Here is a 23,404-nt window from a genome sequence, read left to right on the forward strand (position 1 = left end):
AAGCAACAATCTTGTTTATCACTGTCAATCCTGGAACTTTGTACTATTAGCAATACATATTGAAGCAACAAATAGGAAATCACTTAAAACGACAATCATCATCTATAAAACTTATTTTACTACCATTCATTTAATAAGTATAAATTTTTAAATTTCCATTTTTTTCCAAAAAATAAAATTAAACAAATAGACTGATATAAATGTCACATCAAGCTAAAATTTACCATAAGAAATCTAAAATCAAATTTAGAATTGAATGAAATAATGGATGCTGGAATAAAGAATAGAAATGAGACGAAAACAAAGCCAAGCTAAAAATTACTCTCGCTTTCTAGGCAGAAAAAACAACAAACGGGAGCCAAAAGAGATTCCTACTGTGAAATTGTTTTCTAAATGAATTTCATCTTTCACTTACGTCGATGTGTTTCCGAAAACTCACTGAGGCATGTGATCAAGCATTAGAAGAAAGTAACAGATAATCTCAACTGACCCGTGAAGATCGAAAATCACAATTTGTTGTCTAAAAGCGCTTAAATGTGTTAAGTACCAATCTCGGGCACCCGAATCCGATCAGTATAAAAGCTGCGGAACTCTCAAACGAATCATCAGAATCTCACAAACCTTCAGTTAAGAGCAGAACAAGCAACTATCTAACAAAAATGTTTTTCAAAGTAAGTTGTTTCTTATAAACAGTTTCGAAAGTTTAATAATAATTTCATTTAAAAAACATTTTCTCCTTGACTTAAGATTTCAACATAACTTAAATTACTTTCTGCATTCAGCAAATTATATCCAACACTCTCTCCAATGTTTGGTTTTAAAAACTTGTATGTTAAAAGTTGTTGAAAATGAAAAAAAAAGTGTTAAATAAAATTATTCAGGAAATGTTGTAAACCTAATTTTCCTTCTTTGATTTTAACATATTGCAAAGCTAATAATTTAAAAATAAATTTTAATATATGCCCTTTGATTAAATAAAATTAGTTTCATATTTAATGTTATTTGGAATAAAACACTGGAGTTCATTTTACTAGTCATCGCATGATGGTTATTTTAATAGATGGTTATGATTTATCAGATAGTTATTTTAATTATTATAGCATGATGAGAATAACATAAATTTCTATATAGAATCATTAGTTTTAGCATAACTATACCTAAAATTGTTAAAAAAATTTTAATCAAAATTTTACTAGTTGAAGATTAGAGTCATCATTTTCCATAAATCCATGCTGTATTTAAAAAAATAAAACTATGAATATTAATTTTTTTGTAACAATAGATATAATTTAAAAAATAATGTTAAATTTCTTTAAGTGACGGCTAAATTTGTTTTGATTTTTTTAATGAAATAACAAAGCAAGATACCTTATGTTTAGTGCAATATGGCCTAACATGGCTTTTTTAAAAGTAAAACTAACATAGCTACCTACCTATAAGTCAATAAAGCATGAATCCAATGCTTTGTTAACTTTTTAAGTATTTTTGTACGAATAAATGAAGCAAAAATGAAAATTATATTGCCTTGTTTAAATTTTTAAAAATTAATGAAATTTTATTTTGGGATGAAAATCTGTAACAAATTAGACTTTTTATTTGTAAGATATACATTCTTTAATCTTAAAATCATCATTAATATTCATGCATATTTATAGAAGTACGCAAAAAATACTTACAAATTCTAAAATATAAAAATTTAAGAAAATAAAAAAAAGACGCTCTTTTGTGGGGAGTTAATTTTTTTATTGTCTTCAATTGATTTTCATATTTGTGTTTCACTATAGTCCATATGTCATGCTCCAAAAATTCATCCAATGATCATTTATACAGTTTATATCAATACAGACCATTTATTATTCTTTATGTTTTCAGATCGCAGTTGCCTTGCTCTTTGTCGCTGCTGTTTCTGCTAGTCACTATGAAGAACATGAGGAGGTATTTAATTTTAATTTTGATATATTAACTTTAACTTAAAATTTTATTTGCTTACTAACAACATTCAATTCGTAAATAAAGTGCAAATATATATATTTTTTTAAATTTATTATTTATGTGCTTTTTAAATGTTCTTTTGAACCTCCATTGAGATGATTAATTCCATATATCAGAAAAAAGAGACGAAACTATTAATTCTAATTTGATATTCTTATTCTAAACATCACAACTTCATTAGTGTTATTGATATAACTAATAAACTGTTAAATTTGCCATGAGGTGAAAGGCTTAGTTTCGGCGTTTTATCCAATATAGGATGCTATAAATTTTTTTATACTAAAAATTTCAAAAACCTTTTTTTGATAATCTTTTCTTTTGTGATAAAAATGTTAATCAAAATTATACACTCAAATGAAAACGCAACTTTAAATTGACGAATACACTTATATGTATTTTGTTTTCATTTATCGTTTTCTCTAATACAGTTGTTTTTCTTTATGAAATATTTTAATTTTTCCGCGTAATGATTTCATTGTTGCTTCTTGAAATTTCTTTAAAATATAAGCAGAATTTCTTAATGTTTACATTGCTTGGTTTAAAGTGAATTGAAAAAATTTCAATTGTAAATTCTGTACGTGAATTAAATATTTCGATTCTATAAATAACATATTATTTAAAACATTTAATTTACAACAAATATCTCTATGATGTGTTAAATAAAAACCTAAATACATTTTCAAACCAGTTTAAAGATTTAAATCTCCAAGATTCAGAAATAAATATATTGTGAATAAGAGAAAAAGAATGAAAACTCTTGCCCCTCCCCTCCCAAAAAAAGTGAAAATATTAATCTTTAGTAATTTTTCATTATTATTTTCAATTAATAATATTTAGTTGGTTATTTACAAAAACTGGATTTTAATTTTTATAAAATATTTCTTAAATATGATCGTATTTAATAACACTTGAATTTAATTGAATGATAATTAAAATTAATTATTAAATAATTTTATTTTTTTCTTTATATATATTATGAATCTTACTAATATATTGACACAACACTCTTTTACACCAATTATCTAAGAGCCAATACACCATTCGATCTATTGATCTATATTTGGATTTAGCCCAAAACTTTTTTACGTCTCTGCGGTAAAATATCGAAAATTTATGCAAGTTACATTTCTGACACTTTGCATGGAAAAGGTTACAATAAATTTATTTATGTTGAAAAATATTTTTATTTATTTTAATTTAAAATATATAATTTTTTGTAACTTTCTCACCAGCATCATGTGGTTGAGACTTGATTAATAGTTAACTGTAGATCAAAACGTATTGTATTATTGGAGTTAAATGCTTAATATTTATGAAAGTATGTTTTTATACACTGTATGTAAAATACAAGAGTGAATTGAATTTTGTTGAAAATAAATTTTCCACTTTATATATATATATATATATATTTAATTTAATTGTTTGCAACTTTCCTGCCAGCATCATGATCCAATTCCATACAAGTTTGGTTATGAAGTGAAGGATCATGAAGGCTCCCAACACAGACATGAAGAAGGAGATGGTCATGGTCATGTCAGAGGGAGCTATGGATACGTTGACCATAAAGGCATCCACCGAGAAGTTCACTACGTTGCTGACAAAGGTGGTTTTCGTGCCGAGATCAAGACCAACGAACCAGGAACAGCCAATCAGGATCCCGCTCAAGTCAAAATCCATTCTGATGCATCCTATCATCATCATCACGAGCCTCATCATGTGCATGATGATATTCATGATAATCATGGTCATGGTTACGCTTAAAATGGTATTCGTCTCATGATGAAGTGGCATATATTGTCTGCAACGGAAAATGTTCTCAATGTTCGCAGAGTGTGATATAAAGCATAATGATAAAAATTTCATATTTAAAATTCGAAAAATATGAAATTTGATGAACTCGATATCTATAGTGCCAAAAACATTGTTCGTTTTGCTTGATTGCTTAAAATTCTTTTATTTTATTAAAAAAAATTATAACTTCTCAAAACAATTTAGGTAATTTAGCAAAAATAGAAAATCAAAATTTCATTCAGTAATTTTTTAATTAAAATAAGTTTAAAATCGTTTGCAAAATTTTGTCAAATGGAAATGGTTGTTTTAAGTTTTGAAACAACTTTAGAACTAGTCAAAACAAATTAGGTAATTTAGTTTACTAAATAGAAAATCAAAATTTCATTCAGTTATTTCGTAGAATAAAATAAGTTTAGAATCATTTACAAATTTCTGCTACAGAATGTCATCAAATAGAAATGTCTGTTTTAATTTTCGAAACAACGTATAGTTAATTACTAAATTTATAATTAATTATAATAAATCTTTTAACATTAAAAAATAATAAGCGTAATTCTAAGAATTAACTAAAATAGGTCAATATTTCTGAGTTACAAAAATGCTTTAAATTATTCCTTTAATATTTGCAATTATACAAATGAAGTAAGTAAAAATTTTGAGTGGCTGATATGATTTTAGAAAGCACTTTTTATTTCTTTTCATTTACTTATAACTCCCCAGTGCAGTATATGAATATGTCCCTTCTTTGAAACCAGTATTTTTTTTCTATTTTGTGTCAAATTGGGCTAGTCACAGTTGCACGGGGTTTATCTATTTATGTCTGTACATTTCTGATAAGTATATTTCTGTACCTTCTTCTGTACATTATTCATCAGAAGGGTGTGTTTTTCTGATTCTGTATATTTTTGTTGCTTGATACTGTGAATAAATGCAATTTTGAAAGAATTAATTATTGGCTGTGTTTTTCACATATGACTTACCAAACGATAAATATTTTAGGAAAATGTCATATGAAATGCTAGATATAGATTTTTTAAAATCATATCGAAGATTGAATCGTATTATTTATTGAATCATCGCTTGTTTCCGAAACTGAAAATTGCCGAGTACAGTGTGATAATTATTTTGTTTTATATAGTCTTACGTATGAAATTTATATGTTAAAATGAAAGAAGAATCTTTAAATTTAAGCTTTAAATTAAGAGTTTTATGAATAGGCAATTTTGAATTAAAATGATATGCTAAAAACATAGATTTAAAGCATTAAATATTCATAAAAATTCTGTAAGGGATTTGAAAACTTCATAGTATCATACATTTTTTTAAATGTTAATGATTGCTTTGCTCCCTGAAATATTTATTGTACCTTAATTTTCTTAGATTATAGTCGTTATTTCTTGAAAACTATACACATAGAATACTACAAAATATACTGAATATCTTTTTCTATTTGTTGAAAAATTTTTTTTTTTAATCATTAGAGAAAGGTATAAACTCCAATGCTTTGGAGGAAATATACTTTAAATGATTCAAGTTATTATTTTCTATGCTGTTAGCGTCAATAAATTTATTGTTTAAAAACTTAAAAATTCTAAAATTTTAAACATCCTCTTGTCCTAATACTTATATTGATTAGAATATTCTAAGCATTCATATGTATTGAATTAAAAATATTCCCCTTTTTCTTGTCTATAATTCCTCAAAATTTGATTATTTCTGCTACCACATAAGGCAAGATGTGGGAATCAGCCTATATCTCTTGTGGGATGTGGTCTGTGAATAGTGTAAAATAATGAAATTCAAAACCTCAAAAAGGACAGATGAATATAAATAGAAATAATTTTCTCAAAATTCCTAAAGATTCTCACAGAATAAATTCCGAAAAGTTGGTCCAAAAATTTCAACTTTTCTTAATTTATTTAAGAAAATAATTATAACGTTCATAGATGCTTGCAAAATGTATATAAACAGAGGGTTGTAATTTTATATTTTCCTGTGGCATTTTATATAAAGACCTCCAAGAAAAAGAACAGATAAATAGAATCAGAAATAATTTTCTAAAAATTCATAATGACTCATCTCTGAATAAATTCTGAAAAATTGAAGTCCAAAAAAGTTCAACTTTTTGGAATTTATTTAAGAAAGAAATTTCAAAAATTATAAAAAATATTAACTATTAAAAATTATATATAAAATTATAAAGCATATATATTATAAAGCATTATAATCTACTTTATCTAAGCATCTGTTTCGACGTTCTACGACGTATGTTTGTAACGTATTTCTTAATATAAAATCTTAACAAATTACAAGGATGAAATTCCAAGTTACTCCACGTTCAAAGTTCCACACTCAATCATTTTAAGGATTTAATTACTAATTTTGAACATTTGAGAAAAACTTTTTGGCTGGCAAGTTTCAAGATTCTCCGATGACAAATTCCAGATTATAACACTATGACCAAACTCTAAGGTATTTTTTATGGAAGCAACGTTGATTTTCAGATAAATTGGTATTATTACAGATTGTATACTTTTATTTTAAACAAATTAAGCATTGTTTTTAAAATAAAATAAAATTATTTGATAAAACGTGAAATTGTTTTAATAAAAAATTATTTTAACTTCTTTATCTTTCTGAAATGTTTATTATAACTTAATCTGAATGATAATTTTCATTTCAGCATTTATTATAGTCTTTATTTCAAATTTCTTAAATTCTTTTTATTCAGTTTTTTTTTCTTTTTTTATATTTTATAGCATTCTGTGCAAGTTCTTATTTAATGTAAAACGCCTAAAACAACGAGCATTATAAATTGAAGTAATCCATTTCTCATTAAATAGAGCAAAAATTCATAAGTTTCGTTAGTAGAGTTGTGTAGCATTTTCCTTTTTTAAACTCCTATCTTGCAACATTAAATTAATTCACAAAAGCATTATTTTCTATGATTGATTACTTTGTTCAACCCTTTTCATTGTTCAAAAACCATAATTAATGCAAAACTACTGATTTCTAATCGAAATTGAGGCCTCAAAATCTAAAATTCTTGTTTTAGGCTAATATTTTGGGACTTAAAAAAATAAGGTTTTTCATAATACAAAATTTCAAGATATGTATAGAAGGAAAATTAGGTATTCAAAAACAATATTAATATTTTGAAAGATTAAACTCTAATTATAAATATTATGATTGTGTCTAAAAGTAGTCAGATTTTTAATTCAAAATTTTCAAAACTTGTTATTGTCAGAAAAAATTCTTTTTCCCTTAATTTCGTGTAATGATAATGATGGAAAAATTATATATATATATATTTTAGAAATATAAAGAATAAGCCATAAAAAGTTTTTTAGAAATCATATTTGGGTTTTTAATCAGTAAATGAAAAAAAACATTAATTTTGATTTATCTCAATCTTCTAAATTTTATTTTTAAAGATGAGCAAAATAAAATGTCTTATTTTATTCATACAAAATAATTCAAATAAAAGAAGTATATCAAATCACGATAAACCAAAGTTTTGATTTTCATAAAGTAAACTCGGTATGGCTTATCGTGAATATTCGTGAATTTATCATTTTTAATAAGGAAATAACCTCAGATGTATGATATGCAAACTGATCTTTATATCAATAAATGATCCAAGCGTTAAAAAATGGCTTTCCTCTTACATGACAATGTTCCTTGATAACAATCTTTCATTTAAAGAATTTAAACAATAGCTATATTTCTTTTGGTTGATTTTCAAGTCATAGAATGTTTTAGGGAATATTTGCATTTTTCTGTACAAAAAAAAAAAAAAAAAAAAAAATTAAAAATATATTCTGAATAATTATTTGAATTTTTCTAAAAATACTTTTAAATATTTTACTAAAATCAAAATATTAATTTAGGGAATATTTACATTTTTCTGCACAAAAATACATACTTATTTATAATACATTCTGAATAATACTTTAAAAATACTACTCAAAATACTTTAAAATATTTTATTAATTTCTATTGAGAGAAGTGAAAAACAAAATATATTATTTTATAATTTGAGACGTAAGACATAATTTTATTTTTTCTTATTAGTATATTATAATGAGAACGGTTTTCTATAAAATTTATATTATTCGACAAATTTTACTATTTTATGTATTTAACGGATATATTTATCTAACGTTATTAATAATGCGTACGTTTATTTTCAGTGTTAAGAGACGAAATAAAACAATATTTAATAATGTAATTAAATTAACGATTTTTGAAAAACAAATCTTTAAATATCAGGAAGAAGTCCATTTACTTTGATTTATTCTTGGGTTTATATTAACAGATGGTTATTTTAATTTTATTTATTCTTTTTCTTGAGTAATAAAAAAAGAAAAGAGTAATATATCAATCTATGAATCAATCATCAATAAATAATTCGAGTTGTAAGATTATCATTTTTTAAAAATTAAAATGTTTTAAATCAAAAGATGGACCCGTTTTGGAGATTATGAATATTCATAATTTTTATGACAATTCTTATCTCACATATTTATTAGAAGAATTGTTCAATTCACTTCAATTTTTGAAATTACATGAGTATAAATTTAGAATAAACAGGAAAAACTGTAACCTCAGAGAGACACTTAATCAACCTTATCTTTGAGTTTTCTTAATACAAAAGTGAGAAAAAATTTAATTCCACCGATTTAACCCATTTTACTCGAATACACTTTAGTAGAAACGGATTCTGAACCCATGACCTTCCATATCAAGGCTGAGATTCCATCACTATGTACATGCATATTTGCTACAAAACGTTGGACGCAAATTGATCTTAACATTGGAAGCAATTTCTTCTTAGATTTTTTGGTGAATTTTTATATTTATCTAAAGTTTTTTAAGAGATAATTATTTTCACTATAATGCCCCATTTATTACTTTCAAAATTTGTCAATTTGCAATATAGACCGAAAACATAATAGAAAAAATATTAAATTTAAATAAAAAAAAATGGAAAAAAAGAAGGAAATATGGACTATGGATATGAATTTCAATATGGACTATGGATATGAATTTCAATATGGACTATGGATATGAATTTCAATATGGACTATGGATATGAATTTCAATGTGGAATAAAGCCTCAATTTGAAAATCATGTAATAAAACAAGTAGAATTTCATAATTAAAAAAGAAAAAAACTTCATTTAGTATCATTCATTTAAAGTCTACATTTTAAAATTTTAATTTCTCTCTCAAAAAATTGAAGCAAGAAAATAAATTAATAAAAATTTTACATGAAACTTAAATTTACCATCATAAATCTGGAACCAACTTTAAAACTGAATGAAATAGTAGATGCTGGAAAAAAGAATAGACATAACGGAAACATAACCAAGCTAAAGATTTCTCGCGTTTTCTAGGCAGAAGAAATAACAAATGGGAGTCAAAAGAGATTCCTACTGTGAAGTTGTTTTGTAAATGAAGTTCATCTTTCACGATGTCTTTCCGAAAACTCACTGAAGCATATGATCAAGCAGTAGAAGAAAATAACAGATAATCTCAACTGACCCGTGAAGATCGAAAATCTCAATTTGTTATCTAAAAGCGCCTAAATGTGTTAAGTACCAATCTCGGGCACCCAAATCCGATCAGTATAAAAGCTGCGGAACTCCCATACGAACCATCAGAATCTCACAAACCCTCAGTTATCAGAAGAAAAAGCGACTGTCTCGGAAAAATGTTTTTCAAAGTAAGTTATGTTTTTATAAACAGTTTCAGAAGTTTGAAAACAATTTCATTTCAAAACATTTCCTTCTTTTACTTAAGATTTCATCATAATTGAAAATATTTTATGAATTCAACAAATTAGATTCTATAGCTCTCCATAAGATTTGATTTTAAAAATTTACATATTAAAATAATGCTGTATTTAAAAGTCAAAATGGAAAAAAAGTGTTAAATAAAATTATTCAGGGAATGTTATAAAACCATTTTTTTCCTTTGGTTTTAAAATATTGCAAAGCTAATAATTTTTTTAAAAAAAATTAATATATACCTTTTAAATAAATTCGTTTAAAATTAATTTTATTTGTAATTAAGTACATGAAATAGTTCATTTTACTAGTTATTGCATGGTGACTAGTTTAATAGATGGTTATTTTAATAGTTATTGCATTTTTAAAATCATATAATTTTCTATATGTAATCGTTTGTTTTAGCATAACTATCATAACAATCATTAAACATTTTAAAATAAGTTAATTTTTAAGTGCTTTACTAGTTATTATTACCATATTTTTCGTTAAGTCCATGTTATACTTTAAAAAAAATTAAGAAAAAATAAAATAAAATTATGACTATTAAAATTTTGATAATAACATATAGTATTTGAAAAAAAGTTATTAAGTTTCTTTTAGTCATAGTTCAATTTATTTTGAATTGTTATGAAATAGAAAAACAGGATACCTTAAGCTTGGCGCAGTATGGCATAACATGGCTTTTGCACCAATAAAATCTATCTACTTAGCGGCTTTTGCAAAAATAAAACTTATCTACCTAGCTATCAACCAACAAAGCATGGATTCAATTTTTTGTTAATTTTTAAGTATTTTCGTTCTCACAGATGAAGGGAAAGAAATATTATATTGTCTTGTATAAATTTTGAAAAAAATTAATGAAATTCGAGTAAAATTTCATTTTTCTAATGAAAATTTGTAATAAAATAGATTTTAAGTTTGAGAGATATACATTGTTAATATTGTATAAAATGCAGTATTAATAATCATACATATTTGTAGAAACATGTAAAAATACTTGCAGATATTTTTATATAAAATATTTAAAAAAATGATGCTCTTTTAATGTGAGTTTATTTTTTTATCGTCTTCAATCAGTTTACATGTTTCGGATTTATTATATTCTATGTCATGCTTCAAAAATCCATCTAATAATCACTTATACAGTTTGTATCGATATATACCATAATTCCAATTTGTTTTATTTTATTTGTGTAATTTGCTAACATTCTTCATATTTTCAGATCGCAGTTGCCTTCTTTTTTGTCATTGCCGTTTCTGCCAGTCACTATGAAGAACATGAGGAGGTTTTTATTTTAATTTTAATACATCAATTTTAACTTATTCTTCTATTTGCTTATTAATAAGGCTAAATTCTTAACTTAAAAAAAGTTTAAAATATTGTTTATTTAATTTTATTCTTTATGTGCTTTTTATACGTTCTTTTGAACTCCCATAGATGTGATTAATCCATTTATACGACATAAGATACGAAACAATTAATATTAATTTCTGATTTTTCTTCCAAAAACTGTAGATTCATGAGGTTGTTGATGTCTTTAATTCGTAAATTCTTCTATTGAATGAAAGATTCCGTTTCTGCTTTTTATCCGACAAATTTTTTATATGCTATAAATTTTAAAAACTTTTTTTATCATAATTTTTCCTTTTGTGATAAATATGTTAATCAAAATTATACACTAAAATTTATACTCAAGTTTAAAGTGAGTGATCTATTCATTTTTTGTCATTTATCAGTTTCTCTGATACAATTATTTAATGAAATATTTATTTATTTTATTTTATCATAAATGAAATATTTAAATTTTTCTGAAGAATTATTTAATTTCTGATCAATAAATCTTTTTTCGAATACAAGCTAATTTTTTTCTGTTTATATTACTTAATTTGAAGTTAATTGAAAAAAAAATTCAATTATAAATTGTGTAAATGAATTAAATATCTCGATTCAATAAGTAGTATATTACTGAGAACATTTAGTTTACAACAAAAATTTATAAGAGGTCTAAAATAAAATTTCAAATACATTTCCGAATTAATTTAAAGCATTCCGCTCAAGCGTTTAGAATTCACTATATTGAGAAAAAGAGCAAAATAAAGAAAATTATTGCCCCCCCCGGTAGAAAGTGAAAATATTAATCTTCAGGATTTTTTATTATTATTTTCAGTTAATGATATTTGGCTCGGTACTTACAAAATATTGGATTCTCATGCTTATAAAACATTTCTTAAATATGATTATCTAAAAAAATATTGGTTTGGTGTTTAAAAAATTAATTTTTCTTCTTCTTCTTATATATATATATGAGGTTTTGCTATTAATCTCTCGATACAACACCACAACAATATTTCCAAGGTTTTTATACCAAATTATCTGAAGCAAATTACGTCATTTTCGATCTACGGACCTATATTTGAACTCGGTTAAAAAACTATTGGTGTCACTGCGGTTAAATTTCTAAAACTTATGAAAGTTAAATTTCTGACCTTTTGCCTGAAAAATATAAGAATGAATTTATTTTTATTGAAAAAAGCATTCCTAAGATTTAAATTTAAAAAATTATTGTTTTTAACTTTCTTACTAGTAGTAGCTGTTGAAACTTTACTACTAGTTAATTGAACATTAAAATGTAATAGTGTCACTGGGGTAAAAAGATAAATATTTATGGAATTATGTTTTTCATACATTGTATGCAAAATAGAAGAACGAATTTATTTTTTCTGAAAAAATTCTTGCACTTTAAGTTAAAAAAAATGATTGTTTTCAATTTTCTTGCCAGCATCATGATCCAATTCCATACAAATTTGGTTATGAAGTGAAGGATCATGAAGGCTCCCAACACAGACACGAAGAAGGAGATGGGCATGGCCATGTTAGAGGTAGCTATGGATACGTTGACCATAAAGGAATCCACCGAGAAGTCCACTACGTTGCTGACAAAGGTGGTTTTCGTGCCGAGGTCAAGACCAACGAACCAGGAACAGCCAATCAGGATCCCGCTCAAGTCAAAATCCATTCTGATGCATCCTATCATCATCATCACGAGCCTCATCATGTGCATCATGATATTTCTGATAATTATGGTCATGGTTACGCTTAAAATGGTTTTCGTCTCATCATGAAGTGATATATTCTTTTTGCAACTGAATATGTTCTAAATGTTCGCAGAGTGTGATATAAAGCATAATGATAAAAATTTCATATTTAAAATTCGAAAAATATGAAATTTGATGAACATAATGTATAATCTATAGTGCCAAAATATTGTTAGTTTTCTCTAATTGCTTAAAATTCTTTTCTTTTATTAAAAAAAAAATTAGAACTTCTCAAAGCAATTTAGGTAATTTAGCAAAAATAGAAAATCAAAATTTCATTCAGTATTTTCTTAATAAAAATAAGTTCAAAAAAATTTGCAAAATTTTGTCAAATAGAAATGGTTGTTTTAAGTTTTGAAACAACTTCCGATTAGTATCAATTAATAAGCGTAATTCTAAGGATTAACTAAAACAGGTCAATCTTTCTGAGTTACAAAAATGCTTTCATTTATTTCTTAAAAATTTGCAGCTATACAAATAATATAAGCAAAACTTTTAAGTGGCTGATAGAATTTTATAAAATATTTTTTATTTCTTTTCATTTCTTTTGAGCTTTTAGTGACATACAAGAATATTTCACTTGTATCATTCAGTATTTTTTCTAATTTGTGTCAAATTGGGCTAGTCATAGTTGCGCGGGCTTATCTATTTATTTCTGTACATTTCTGATAAGTATATTTCTGTACTTTCTTCTTATGTACATTATTCATCAGAAGGGTGGGTTTTTCTGTTTATGTACATTTTTTTTGCTTGATACTGTGAATAAATGCAATTTTAAAAGAATTAAATGTCGGCTGTGTTTTACATATGGTTTACCAAATGATAAATATTATAGGAAAAATTATATATCAAAGTACTGGTTATATATATTTTTGAAAATTCGTATCAATAATTGAGTCTTTTTATATTATGTATCAAATTTATGTTAATTTTCTTAACTCAGAATTCAGTATTTTTAAAGAATACAGAAAGGCATATGCTGATTTACCGTTTGGATATGTGTTTTCAGAGATATAATAGAAAGAAATTTGTAATTACCGATGTGAAGGAAAGAAGTTGAAAATTTACATCAGTTTATATCTTATGCTGAATTTAAAAATTTAGTAAGCGGTGGGAATCAAAGAATTAAAAATAAATATTTTATAGATTAAAATAAATTTCGATATTATTGAAATACATAAGTTCAACATACAACAAAGGAGTTTCATTTCTCCATGATATTTTTTTTCATATATTCAAAAACGATTAAATATATTATTAAATTAATGATCATTTGTATATATTGGAATTTTCAATTATAAAAAAACTACCAAGAATACCCTGAAAAATCATTATAAAAAGATTGTTAAGAAAAGGGTTCAAATAATTTTGTACTTTATACTTGTAAATGCAGGTATATATAATTTTAATGCAGAAAAATTGGATAACATGATTTTGATGTTGTAAAAAAAATAACTTTATAATTAAATAAAAGCTATTTATGTCTTAGAGAGCTCATTAAACATTAAAAAAAATAATTCATTAATTTACCAGTCTTATAATAATTTATAATTACTCCATTTTCCCCCGATTATCTCATAGAGTAATTGGAAATGCCTATTTTACCTTCCATCACAGTAATAAAGTGATTTGAAGATAACATATTTGGAATAATAAGAAATTACTGTTTCTTGCCTCAAAATTTATTTTTCCGCTCTCTGGAATCAATCCCAAAGTACTTTTCTTTCTAACAAAAAATGTATTCGATTTCATGAAATATCGCATATAAATTGTCATAATTATTTAATGCCTTCAAATTGGAGTAATTTAAGATAATTCTATCCAATTTCATCGAAAATAATTGATTACAAAAACAGAAAAGTTTGAACATTATGAGACAAAAGCAGGAAATTTATAAGATATTGAAATTTGCTTTCAAATGAATAAGAACTAATAGTAGAAAATATAGTTAACATTTCGAGTAAAACTTTTAATTTTCAATTCAACCAATTTTTCTCTCAGATATTTATGATGCCTGAAACGATCTATTCAGAAATAGGATGTGGTAGAGTAAATTTATCTAAATCTCAACAATTTTAAACTATTATTATTCATTACTTTAATTTTGATATAGTAAAATGGATGTTTTTTATAATTTTCGAATTGATCTAATCATCATCAATTGCAACAATCCCTCGGAAGAAGGAATTATTCTGGTACCTTCATCGTAATAGCTCAAAAAATATATATTTGTTAAAATAAAACAACCTTGGATTATTCCTGATGGTATTTTCATAAACATAAACATATTTTAAAGAGTCTATAAACAATGTTTGATTTCTAAATTAATTTATTAACTAAGCAATCCTAGTTACAGCGACGTTTATATTTACCCCATTCCTTTCCCAATTTTCCAAGAGATTATGGGGTAATTGGCGCATACATATTTTGACTTCCATCACAGTAATTAGTTGATTTGAAGAAAATTGATTTGAAATGATAAGAAATTACTGCTTTAGCCTGAACTGATTTGAAGAGTCCATATAATCAGAGAATACTGAAGGTTGCTATTGATTTTGGTTACACTTTGTGACAACAGGTGCTTATCCACAACATCATTGTTGGTTCACTACTAAAAATTCGTAATGTAAATAAAATTACGCAAAACTTACGAATAGTTTAGAAAAGTAAAAACAAATTCTTTTTTCTAAAGCTGAAATTGATGCTATACATTTAATATTTATAGCCTTGTCATATTTTATAAAAATATATTTAGGTGGAAGAATTAAGAAGGCGAATGAGACAATAAAATATCTAAAATAGTATATTTGGTCTAATAACATCTATTGGATAGGGATGTATAATTATTTAAGAATTTTATTCATTTTGATAAACAGCAATCTGCATTAGCTGATAAATGTTAATTTAATACATTAATTGAAGCTCATAAAAAACGATGAAAAAATTGTTAACAATATAAAAGGTATATGGTATGTTTCTGAGGCCTTTTAAGAATAAAAATCTGGGGATGTCCAATTTTCTTAAGTTATCTTGAATTTCAAAGTCTTGTTTTCTCAAAACTATATTTCAAAGTTTATGCGTAGGATTTATAAAAAAAGATTCATCGCAAAGTCAGTTAAATAAAAAGGTACATCCCAATAACTTTGTTATTTATTATCTCATCTTCATAAAATAAGTATCGATGGAATGATTGGGAGGAGAATTTGCTTCAATCGACAAATTGATTAACCGAGTTAATTAACATGGATAATTAACAATTTTCTCGACATCTTTTCAATTGCAGAGACCGATGTTTTTTAGTAATTCGATACAACAGACCTTTTTGTGTTTTACATCGATTTCGATCCGAAATATGCTGTAGTTCCTGAGATATATTTAATTTTGTCTGCTAAAACTCTGTCTTAAAAGACTCAGCTCACTGAGAGACATATATTAAGTAAATTTCAATTTTTAAATAAGAAAAAAAAGCTTTACATTCATTTTTATTCACTGCAATTTCGGGTAAACAATTTAATCCAATTTAGATTTTACCTTAATAAAAGAATTAATTTTCAAATTGTTATTGGTTTTTTTTTACTTCTCTTTATAGATGGAGACATTTCTATTACTTTCCAAGTCACTTAAATGTTCCATTTCGTTAATTGATCTTATCCTAACGAATTAACAATCATAAATTGTTGTAAAATGAAACATGTTGTTTAAGACGTTTTTCTTTAAAAAATCGTAATTGGTGAGATGCCTTAAAAATATTTTAAGCCAATGAAATTATTGGTGTTTATTAAAAGGCAGGAATTTTTTCATGCGAAGAGGATTTTTAATCTTATAAGAGATATATTAAGATTCATAAGGTTATTTTATTATAATAAATATAATAAGCATGATTTTTACATAAAGTTCAACAACATTTTAATTACTTCAATACTGCAAACACATGTTAAATATTAAACATTTTCTCATATTGCTAAAATATAATAAGCTTTTAAAGTACGAAAATTTTACAGAAATAAAAATTTATTAATTTGACATAATTCATTTTATCTGGTTAAAGAACTATATAAAGGCAATATTTATGATTATGAATAAATATTCAGATTATTTTTTTTACTTGTCCGTATACGATTTATGCATGACAAAGAACTGCATTCATCAAATAAATTGACAACTAAAAAACAACTTCGGTGAATCGTCATATTTTAGATCAATCTGAACCAAAAGAAACCGTATTGGAATTTATATCCACGTATTTTCGAATAAGATAAATGAAAATTGGAACGAGTTAAAAGGATGAAACTTGTTATGTGACCATTGCTTTAAATTTTTTTATTTGAATTAAATTGTGGACGAAATTTGTCTAAAAGAAGTCTATCTATCCACAGAAATCCATTCAAATACTAAAGCTATTTTTAAATATCTAGATAGACGAAATTTTGTATTGCTTAGTCATTAAACTTGGAAATATGTGTAAAATTTTGAAATTCCAGCTCTATTATAAGATGCTGCTGCTCGGTCTTTCAATTTTTACATTACTCATAATCCAACATCTGTTAAACTATTCAAACTAATTGTTCTTCTCTATCAAATTTTGATTTCGATTAGTCGAAAATATGAAGCTTAAACGGTATATTGTATTATCTTCTCCAAACGAAGAAGTTTAACAAAAACTTGTTTTAGTAACTTACTAAAACATTGGGATGTTTAAAATTGTGAATTGTCTAAAAAATCATATTAGAATACATAATGTGTTTAAGCCCTTTTTAATAATTGCAAGTTTTCAAGTTGCCATTAAATTGCACGCTCTGGAGGGCGAAAACCATTCATTGAAACACAGGGGGGATAAATACTACTATAAAGAACTGTTGTAATAATTACAAAGTGAAGAACATTCTTCCTGTTATTCAACTCCTGAAATAATCAAGAAGAATAAATGAATATGAATTAAATCTTGAAAATTATGATTTTTCAAAATATTATTACATAAGTGTAACTGCAAGAAGCAGAATACCTTATAATTAAGAGGGAATTATTTTAAGAATATTCGAAAATAACTTTTCCTAATCAAAGAAATTTACGAAGGAGTATTCATCAATAAGGTATTGAATGAATAAATAATAATTGTGAACTAATTCCCCCATTTTGCTGTTATTTAAGTTATTGAATAGTAAGATATGTAGCAGATTTTCTTAGATTTTTTTCATTTACTTGATAAAGATAACCGCAGGTAAATGGTACCATAAATGGTTACACTGATCCTCCAATAAGGCACACTGAAAAAATTAAATGACCGAACAGTCACGATAGCAGTACTGACGGGAACTGTTGTTCTAAGAGTCATCACCGGTCACAGTGCTACCCTTCCCATGGGAAGTATGTCTCTTCATCGATAGGAGGTAGCTGATCTCCACCATTTTTATACCCACAAGGAAGCCGAGAATCAACCACAATGCCAGAAGCTTCTTATCCTCAATTACGAGGTGGCACCCCCGGGGAGTCATAATACATATTAAATCCTCTCACTGCCATACGGCAGTGAGATAGAATCCAACCATCCAACAGTGCAAACTCTATACCAGAGGGCTCTTTTCTCTTTCAAACTGGGAGGGATGCAAAGCAAGGGCATTCTTGGTGATATGTTTCGCAATTCCTGAACTGCGAAATAAGCAGTCTGATCATTAAAAAGGTTTTATACGGAAATCTTTTCTCTGGTAAAGGGTAGGAATTGATTAAATATTCTTACTGGCAATCTGTTCTGCTGTCAAATTTTATACTGTCTGAGTGAAAAATATATATTTTCTAGAATTTATAATTCAGTTTAAATTAAAATCGTCTGAATCTAAAAAGAAATTTAATATTTAAACAAATGCAATTTTTCACTGGTCATTAAACCTTGTGTGACACGAAGAGTGGATATATAATGGCAAATAAATATAATATTTGGTTTGCAAAAAGTGTTGCAAATTCATTACGGAAATTCTTCAATTTATGCGAGTATTTCGAAATTTCTTTTGTTTACACATACAGTCATTCTAGATTCCGACATTTTAGCATATCAGCTTTACTTTCATACAAATATAACTATGTTACAATTCTCTTTCTTAACCATTTTAGTTTTAAAATTCTTAAAAATAGCAGTTTTGTTGGTATATTTGCTTGATTTTACTAAAAAAAATAATTTTCTTTTAATGAGTGAAAAAAAAATGTTTGTGCTATATGAAACAGTTTCCGAGGTCTAGAACAAACTTCATATAACTATTTTAACATTGGAGCTGCATTTTTTTTAAAGAAAAAAATATTATAACTCTCGAAATTATTAGCATAATTCCATAACATTTTTAATAAATTAATTTCATGGCAAAATATATCGATTCAACTAAAACTTTAGATAATCATAATGGAAACGTTTTCATAGTGTAGTTAATTAACTGCATTAATTAAATCGGTTAATAAGTTTGTCTATTGGAACAAACTGTTCATCTCGAGTCATTTTTCAGGTACAACAATTGTGTAAAGATGCGATATTCATAACAAAGCTATTCTATTTTTTTGTAAGTAACTGCGTCTTAATGAAATTTTTCAGGTATGTTTTTACATACATAATATGAATATTATGAAAAAATCAAAACATTATGTTGTATGGTTTTTTTTCAGTGCTTATAATTTTAAGAAAAAAGTATTATCATATTTAAAAATTTACTAAGTAAAGAAAATCTTTTTGGAGTTTTATAATATTGCCTAAAATTTAAGGTAGATGATTAAGTTGAAAAGTCGGATTTTTTTTCCGAAACTATGAATTTTTAATTAGATATTTCTATTGCATGAACAGGTTTCTATATAAAACGATTACAGTTTTGTTTCTAAGTCTATTTCTGGGAAATTACACTGATTTTTATATTCGCATTTGCATACGTTTTAATACTGTTTTACATCTTTAGATGATATTTTCTCAAATATAGAATATGATAGAATTTTCTTACGGAAAACTTCATAAATTAAAATCTAATGGATATTTTTTGTTCAAATTTGATATAATAATTTGTTTTATGTCAATATGTTCTGTAGTTTTTGAAGTATTGAATAAATAATCTTTCATTTAGAAATATTTTATGGCCGTGTGTATGCTAAACAATGTGAAAAAAATGAAAATTTCATGTTATTTATCAGTCTAACTTCAATATTGAAAAATGGATAAAAATGCAGATTATTTTTTTATTTAAGATCTACTTAATATATTCCTTAGGTTATCTGCAAAAGTTTAAGCAAATCGTTTGAAAATCCTCTAAACTAGAAGATTTTTGCTTTATATCTCTTTTTAACCAAAAAAAAATAAATTTTTTTTCCTTCAAATTTTGAAAGAAAAAAAAAAAACGGTTTGGCACTTGCCTGATATATTTTGGTTTCATATATGTTTTTTTTTTCAATCTTTTTTATGCAAATATTATAAACTATATCAGTTTTAGAACGTTTTTCAAAAAATTCACCCGAAGACGAAGTTACATTACCTTACGCTTCCTTATTTGGGAGCAAATTTTTATAAAATTCATGGATATGAGATTTTGAGTTTCTTTAAAATCTTGAGAGCAAATGAAATCAATATTCAACAATTTATCCAAAATTTCTTTGTTTTATGCGTGAAATCGCAACACGTAAAATTCTTCCATTGACTTTTTTGTCCGTTGTTAAAAGTCCTTTAAGCAATTTAACATGACGATCGAATCCAATCTTTGGGATTTCATTATGAAATAAAAGTCAGTCCTATCGCAGATGAAACATTTATTATGAGTCGTAATTATTGCCACAATGAGAATATATGCATAGATTTCTGAAAAATATCCTCATATCTTTCAAACATATTTAGGAAAGGCAATAATTTTCAAAATAACATCCCAATCATCTCTATCTTCCATTGGAACTCTAGATATTATGTATTGAATCATTTGATTTTAATGCATATTTCTTGTTATTCAAACTGCAGGATTGGATTATCTGTAATCACATGATTAGGATCAATGAAGTTATGTAATTTGTAAAACTGTATCATTCTTTTTTTTCAAGGAAGAAATGACAATTAGAATAACAATTAATTTTTACGTTAAATATAAATCTCTTACAGATAATATTACAATCTGCTAAGCACTTCCTTATAGTATAAACGTTCCGCTAAAATAATTCTTCCTGTAATTTTGCTGCGTATTCAACTCTAAAAATTATTACAAAATTATTTCTAATTTTTAACGAACAAATCTTTTTATACAATCATATTTTGGATATAGCTAATAATAGAGAAAATAATGATTTCCAAATTTTTAAAAATGATATTTCTTTAAAAAAATTTCATCTAAACACAATAAATTAACACGAACAAAATTTTCAGTGATGATTAGAAGAGAATACCTTTATGACAAAGAGTTTCATTTTCCTAAAATTGTTGTATATCAGATATAAGAATTCAGTGGCTAACAATAATAATTAAATTTGATTCATGATGATATTTTGAATCTAGAGATTAGGAAGCGAAACATAAAACATTTAAATATTGTTTGTTTAAAATTGTAAGTATCCATCATATTTTAAAGAATATTTTGAACTAGCTGGAATGATCCATTCAAAACATTGTCACATACGCGTACCCTTGACCAATTCAGCATAAAATTATGGGGAAAGGCTGAAAAGCCTTAAGTGCTCAAATGTTTGCTTTCAGAGATCCGAACATGAGAGTTGTGTACTTCATTATACAGTAAATAAAACTGGTACACTTGCATTATTAATTACATGCCAACATTAGTAAAGAAAGAATCTATTTGGCGATTAATTGGGGGATGTAGGTAATAAGTAAATACCAGAAAATCAAATATGAATTTAGGAGGCCTTTATTCCAATCGTTTGAAATTAAAATTTAACACCAAAATATAATTATAGTTATAAAATTACATGCCAAATTCCATTCACCTAAGTACTAGTTGTATTTTTATTTCTTGCATTTACATATATAAGTACAGCTCGAAAGATAGTAAATCTCTTGATGGAATGGAAATTTTACACATTTATGTACACATTAGATGCTAAGTAAGTGTGATAAATTTTATAAGTATACAACCATTTTTTTATTTTGTATTTATCGCTTTAACTTATATTCTGATAATTGAACAGAAAGATTTTCTCAGAAGATTTAATTCTTTCATTTCATTATTTTGACAAATTTGGTGCTAAAATCATACTAAATTTCATTCTTCAAGCTCAAAATGCTTTAGAGTCATTGTTTTTGCAGATACACGAAAAGGCATAATTTCAAAAATGTGTTGTTTGGTATCAGTGAAATGAAACTGAAAAGTACGTGAAAGCATATACGTGAAAGCATATACGTGAAAGCAAATAAAAAAATCGATAAATTTGCTTTTAAATATGCATTTTTATAGTAATAATTTATATGAATTGTGATAAAACGATATGGAAAAATAATCAGTTCAAATATTCATTCAATCTTTTCATATTCCTACAAATAATCAGAATGAAATTCCATTTAAGGGAAAGTAAATAACTCATATCTTTGCTTTGATTTCGAATAATCATTATTAGACATTATGAAAGTAGAAGAAAAATATATAGATTACATTTCCATTTTATCAGGATAATTAAATGTTCTAAATTTTTCGAAACAAAAATATCTAGGAAAAATAAATAAATGTTGTTAATATGAAAATTAAATAAATGAACAGCAAAAATTATAAATATTGGGCTATAGTTTTAAATTATTTGTTAAAAAAAATCGTGCATAATGCCTAAGATAGAGGCGAAAACGAAGTGGATGATTCATAAATGACAGATTCTTAACCTTCTTTAAACAATTTATCCTATTCAAACCCTCTTGCTTGTTATAAGTAGTTACATTTAAAGGGTTTCAAAACATTTTATATAAATTTATCGTGAGATTTGCTTTGTCCAAACAAATTTTGATGCATTTTGAAAAATTGAAATTAAAATTCTATTTCATTAAAAAACGATTTATTTTCAACCGATAAAATTAAATAAATTTCTCACTGTTGCCAGATGTTTATATAAGTCGTATTGTTTAATGACAATTTGAAGATCATATCTACTATAGAAATGAATTATTATTTGAAATGAAGCCTTTAAAATATTTTTTTAACACATTAGCCTTAATCTTGGGTAGAAATTACTGTATTTCAACAAAAATATTGATTTCAAATTTCCATAGTTGTATATGAAAAATACAATATTTTATTTAAAAATATCTTATTTACTGTATAGTTATAAACTTATTTACTGTTTTCAAAAGTAGCAGAAATAAACTAAACTGCATAAATCTTCTTGTAAAAACATTCATCATCAGAAAATTAAAACCAATTTTAGAATTCATAAATAGTAATAACAGATAGAACAAGCATGAGACTGAAACGGAAGCAAAACAAAGCTAAAAATCACTCTCCTTTTCTAAGTAGAAGAAACTCTAGACAAATCCATGTAAAAACCAAAAGAAATTCCTACTGTTAAATTGCTTCGTAAATGAAGTTCATCTTTGACTTATGTCATTACTTTTCGAAAAAACTCATTCAGGCATGTTAAAAGAAAGGAACCGGCAATCTCAACTGACCCGTGACGATATAAAATCTCAATTTGTTATCTAAAAGCACCTAAATGTGTTAAGTACCAATCTCGGGCACCCAAATCCGTTTAGTATAAAAGCCGCAGAACTCCCAAATCAACCATCAGAATCT

General features: G+C 25.5%; 2 protein-coding genes across 2 annotated transcripts; both read left to right on the plus strand.

Moving 5' to 3' along the window:
* Positions 1-620: 620 nt before the first annotated feature.
* LOC129985238 (cuticle protein 10.9-like) lies at positions 621-4,020 on the plus strand. Its single transcript, XM_056095193.1, has 3 exons — positions 621-671; positions 1,873-1,935; positions 3,433-4,020. Exons 1-3 carry the CDS (start codon positions 660-662, stop codon positions 3,751-3,753), a joined length of 396 nt encoding a protein of 131 aa, XP_055951168.1. The 5' UTR covers positions 621-659; the 3' UTR covers positions 3,754-4,020.
* Positions 4,021-9,460: 5,440 nt separating this feature from the next.
* Positions 9,461-12,816, plus strand: LOC129983591 (cuticle protein 10.9-like). The gene is made up of 3 exons (XM_056093120.1): positions 9,461-9,511; positions 10,802-10,864; positions 12,359-12,816. The coding sequence occupies exons 1-3, from the start codon at positions 9,500-9,502 to the stop codon at positions 12,677-12,679; spliced, it is 396 nt and encodes a 131-aa protein (XP_055949095.1). The 5' UTR covers positions 9,461-9,499; the 3' UTR covers positions 12,680-12,816.
* Positions 12,817-23,404: the final 10,588 nt, after the last annotated feature.

This window comes from Argiope bruennichi, chromosome 9 (genome assembly GCF_947563725.1).
Source record: "Argiope bruennichi chromosome 9, qqArgBrue1.1, whole genome shotgun sequence".
Taxonomy (NCBI): domain Eukaryota; kingdom Metazoa; phylum Arthropoda; class Arachnida; order Araneae; family Araneidae; genus Argiope; species Argiope bruennichi.

Coding starts and splice junctions, on each gene's coding strand:
- LOC129985238 (XM_056095193.1), top strand. Junction 1,936..3,432: donor ACTATGAAGAACATGAGGAG/GTATTTAATTTT, acceptor CTTTCCTGCCAG/CATCATGATCCAATTCCATA.
- LOC129983591 (XM_056093120.1), top strand. Junction 10,865..12,358: donor ACTATGAAGAACATGAGGAG/GTTTTTATTTTA, acceptor TTTTCTTGCCAG/CATCATGATCCAATTCCATA.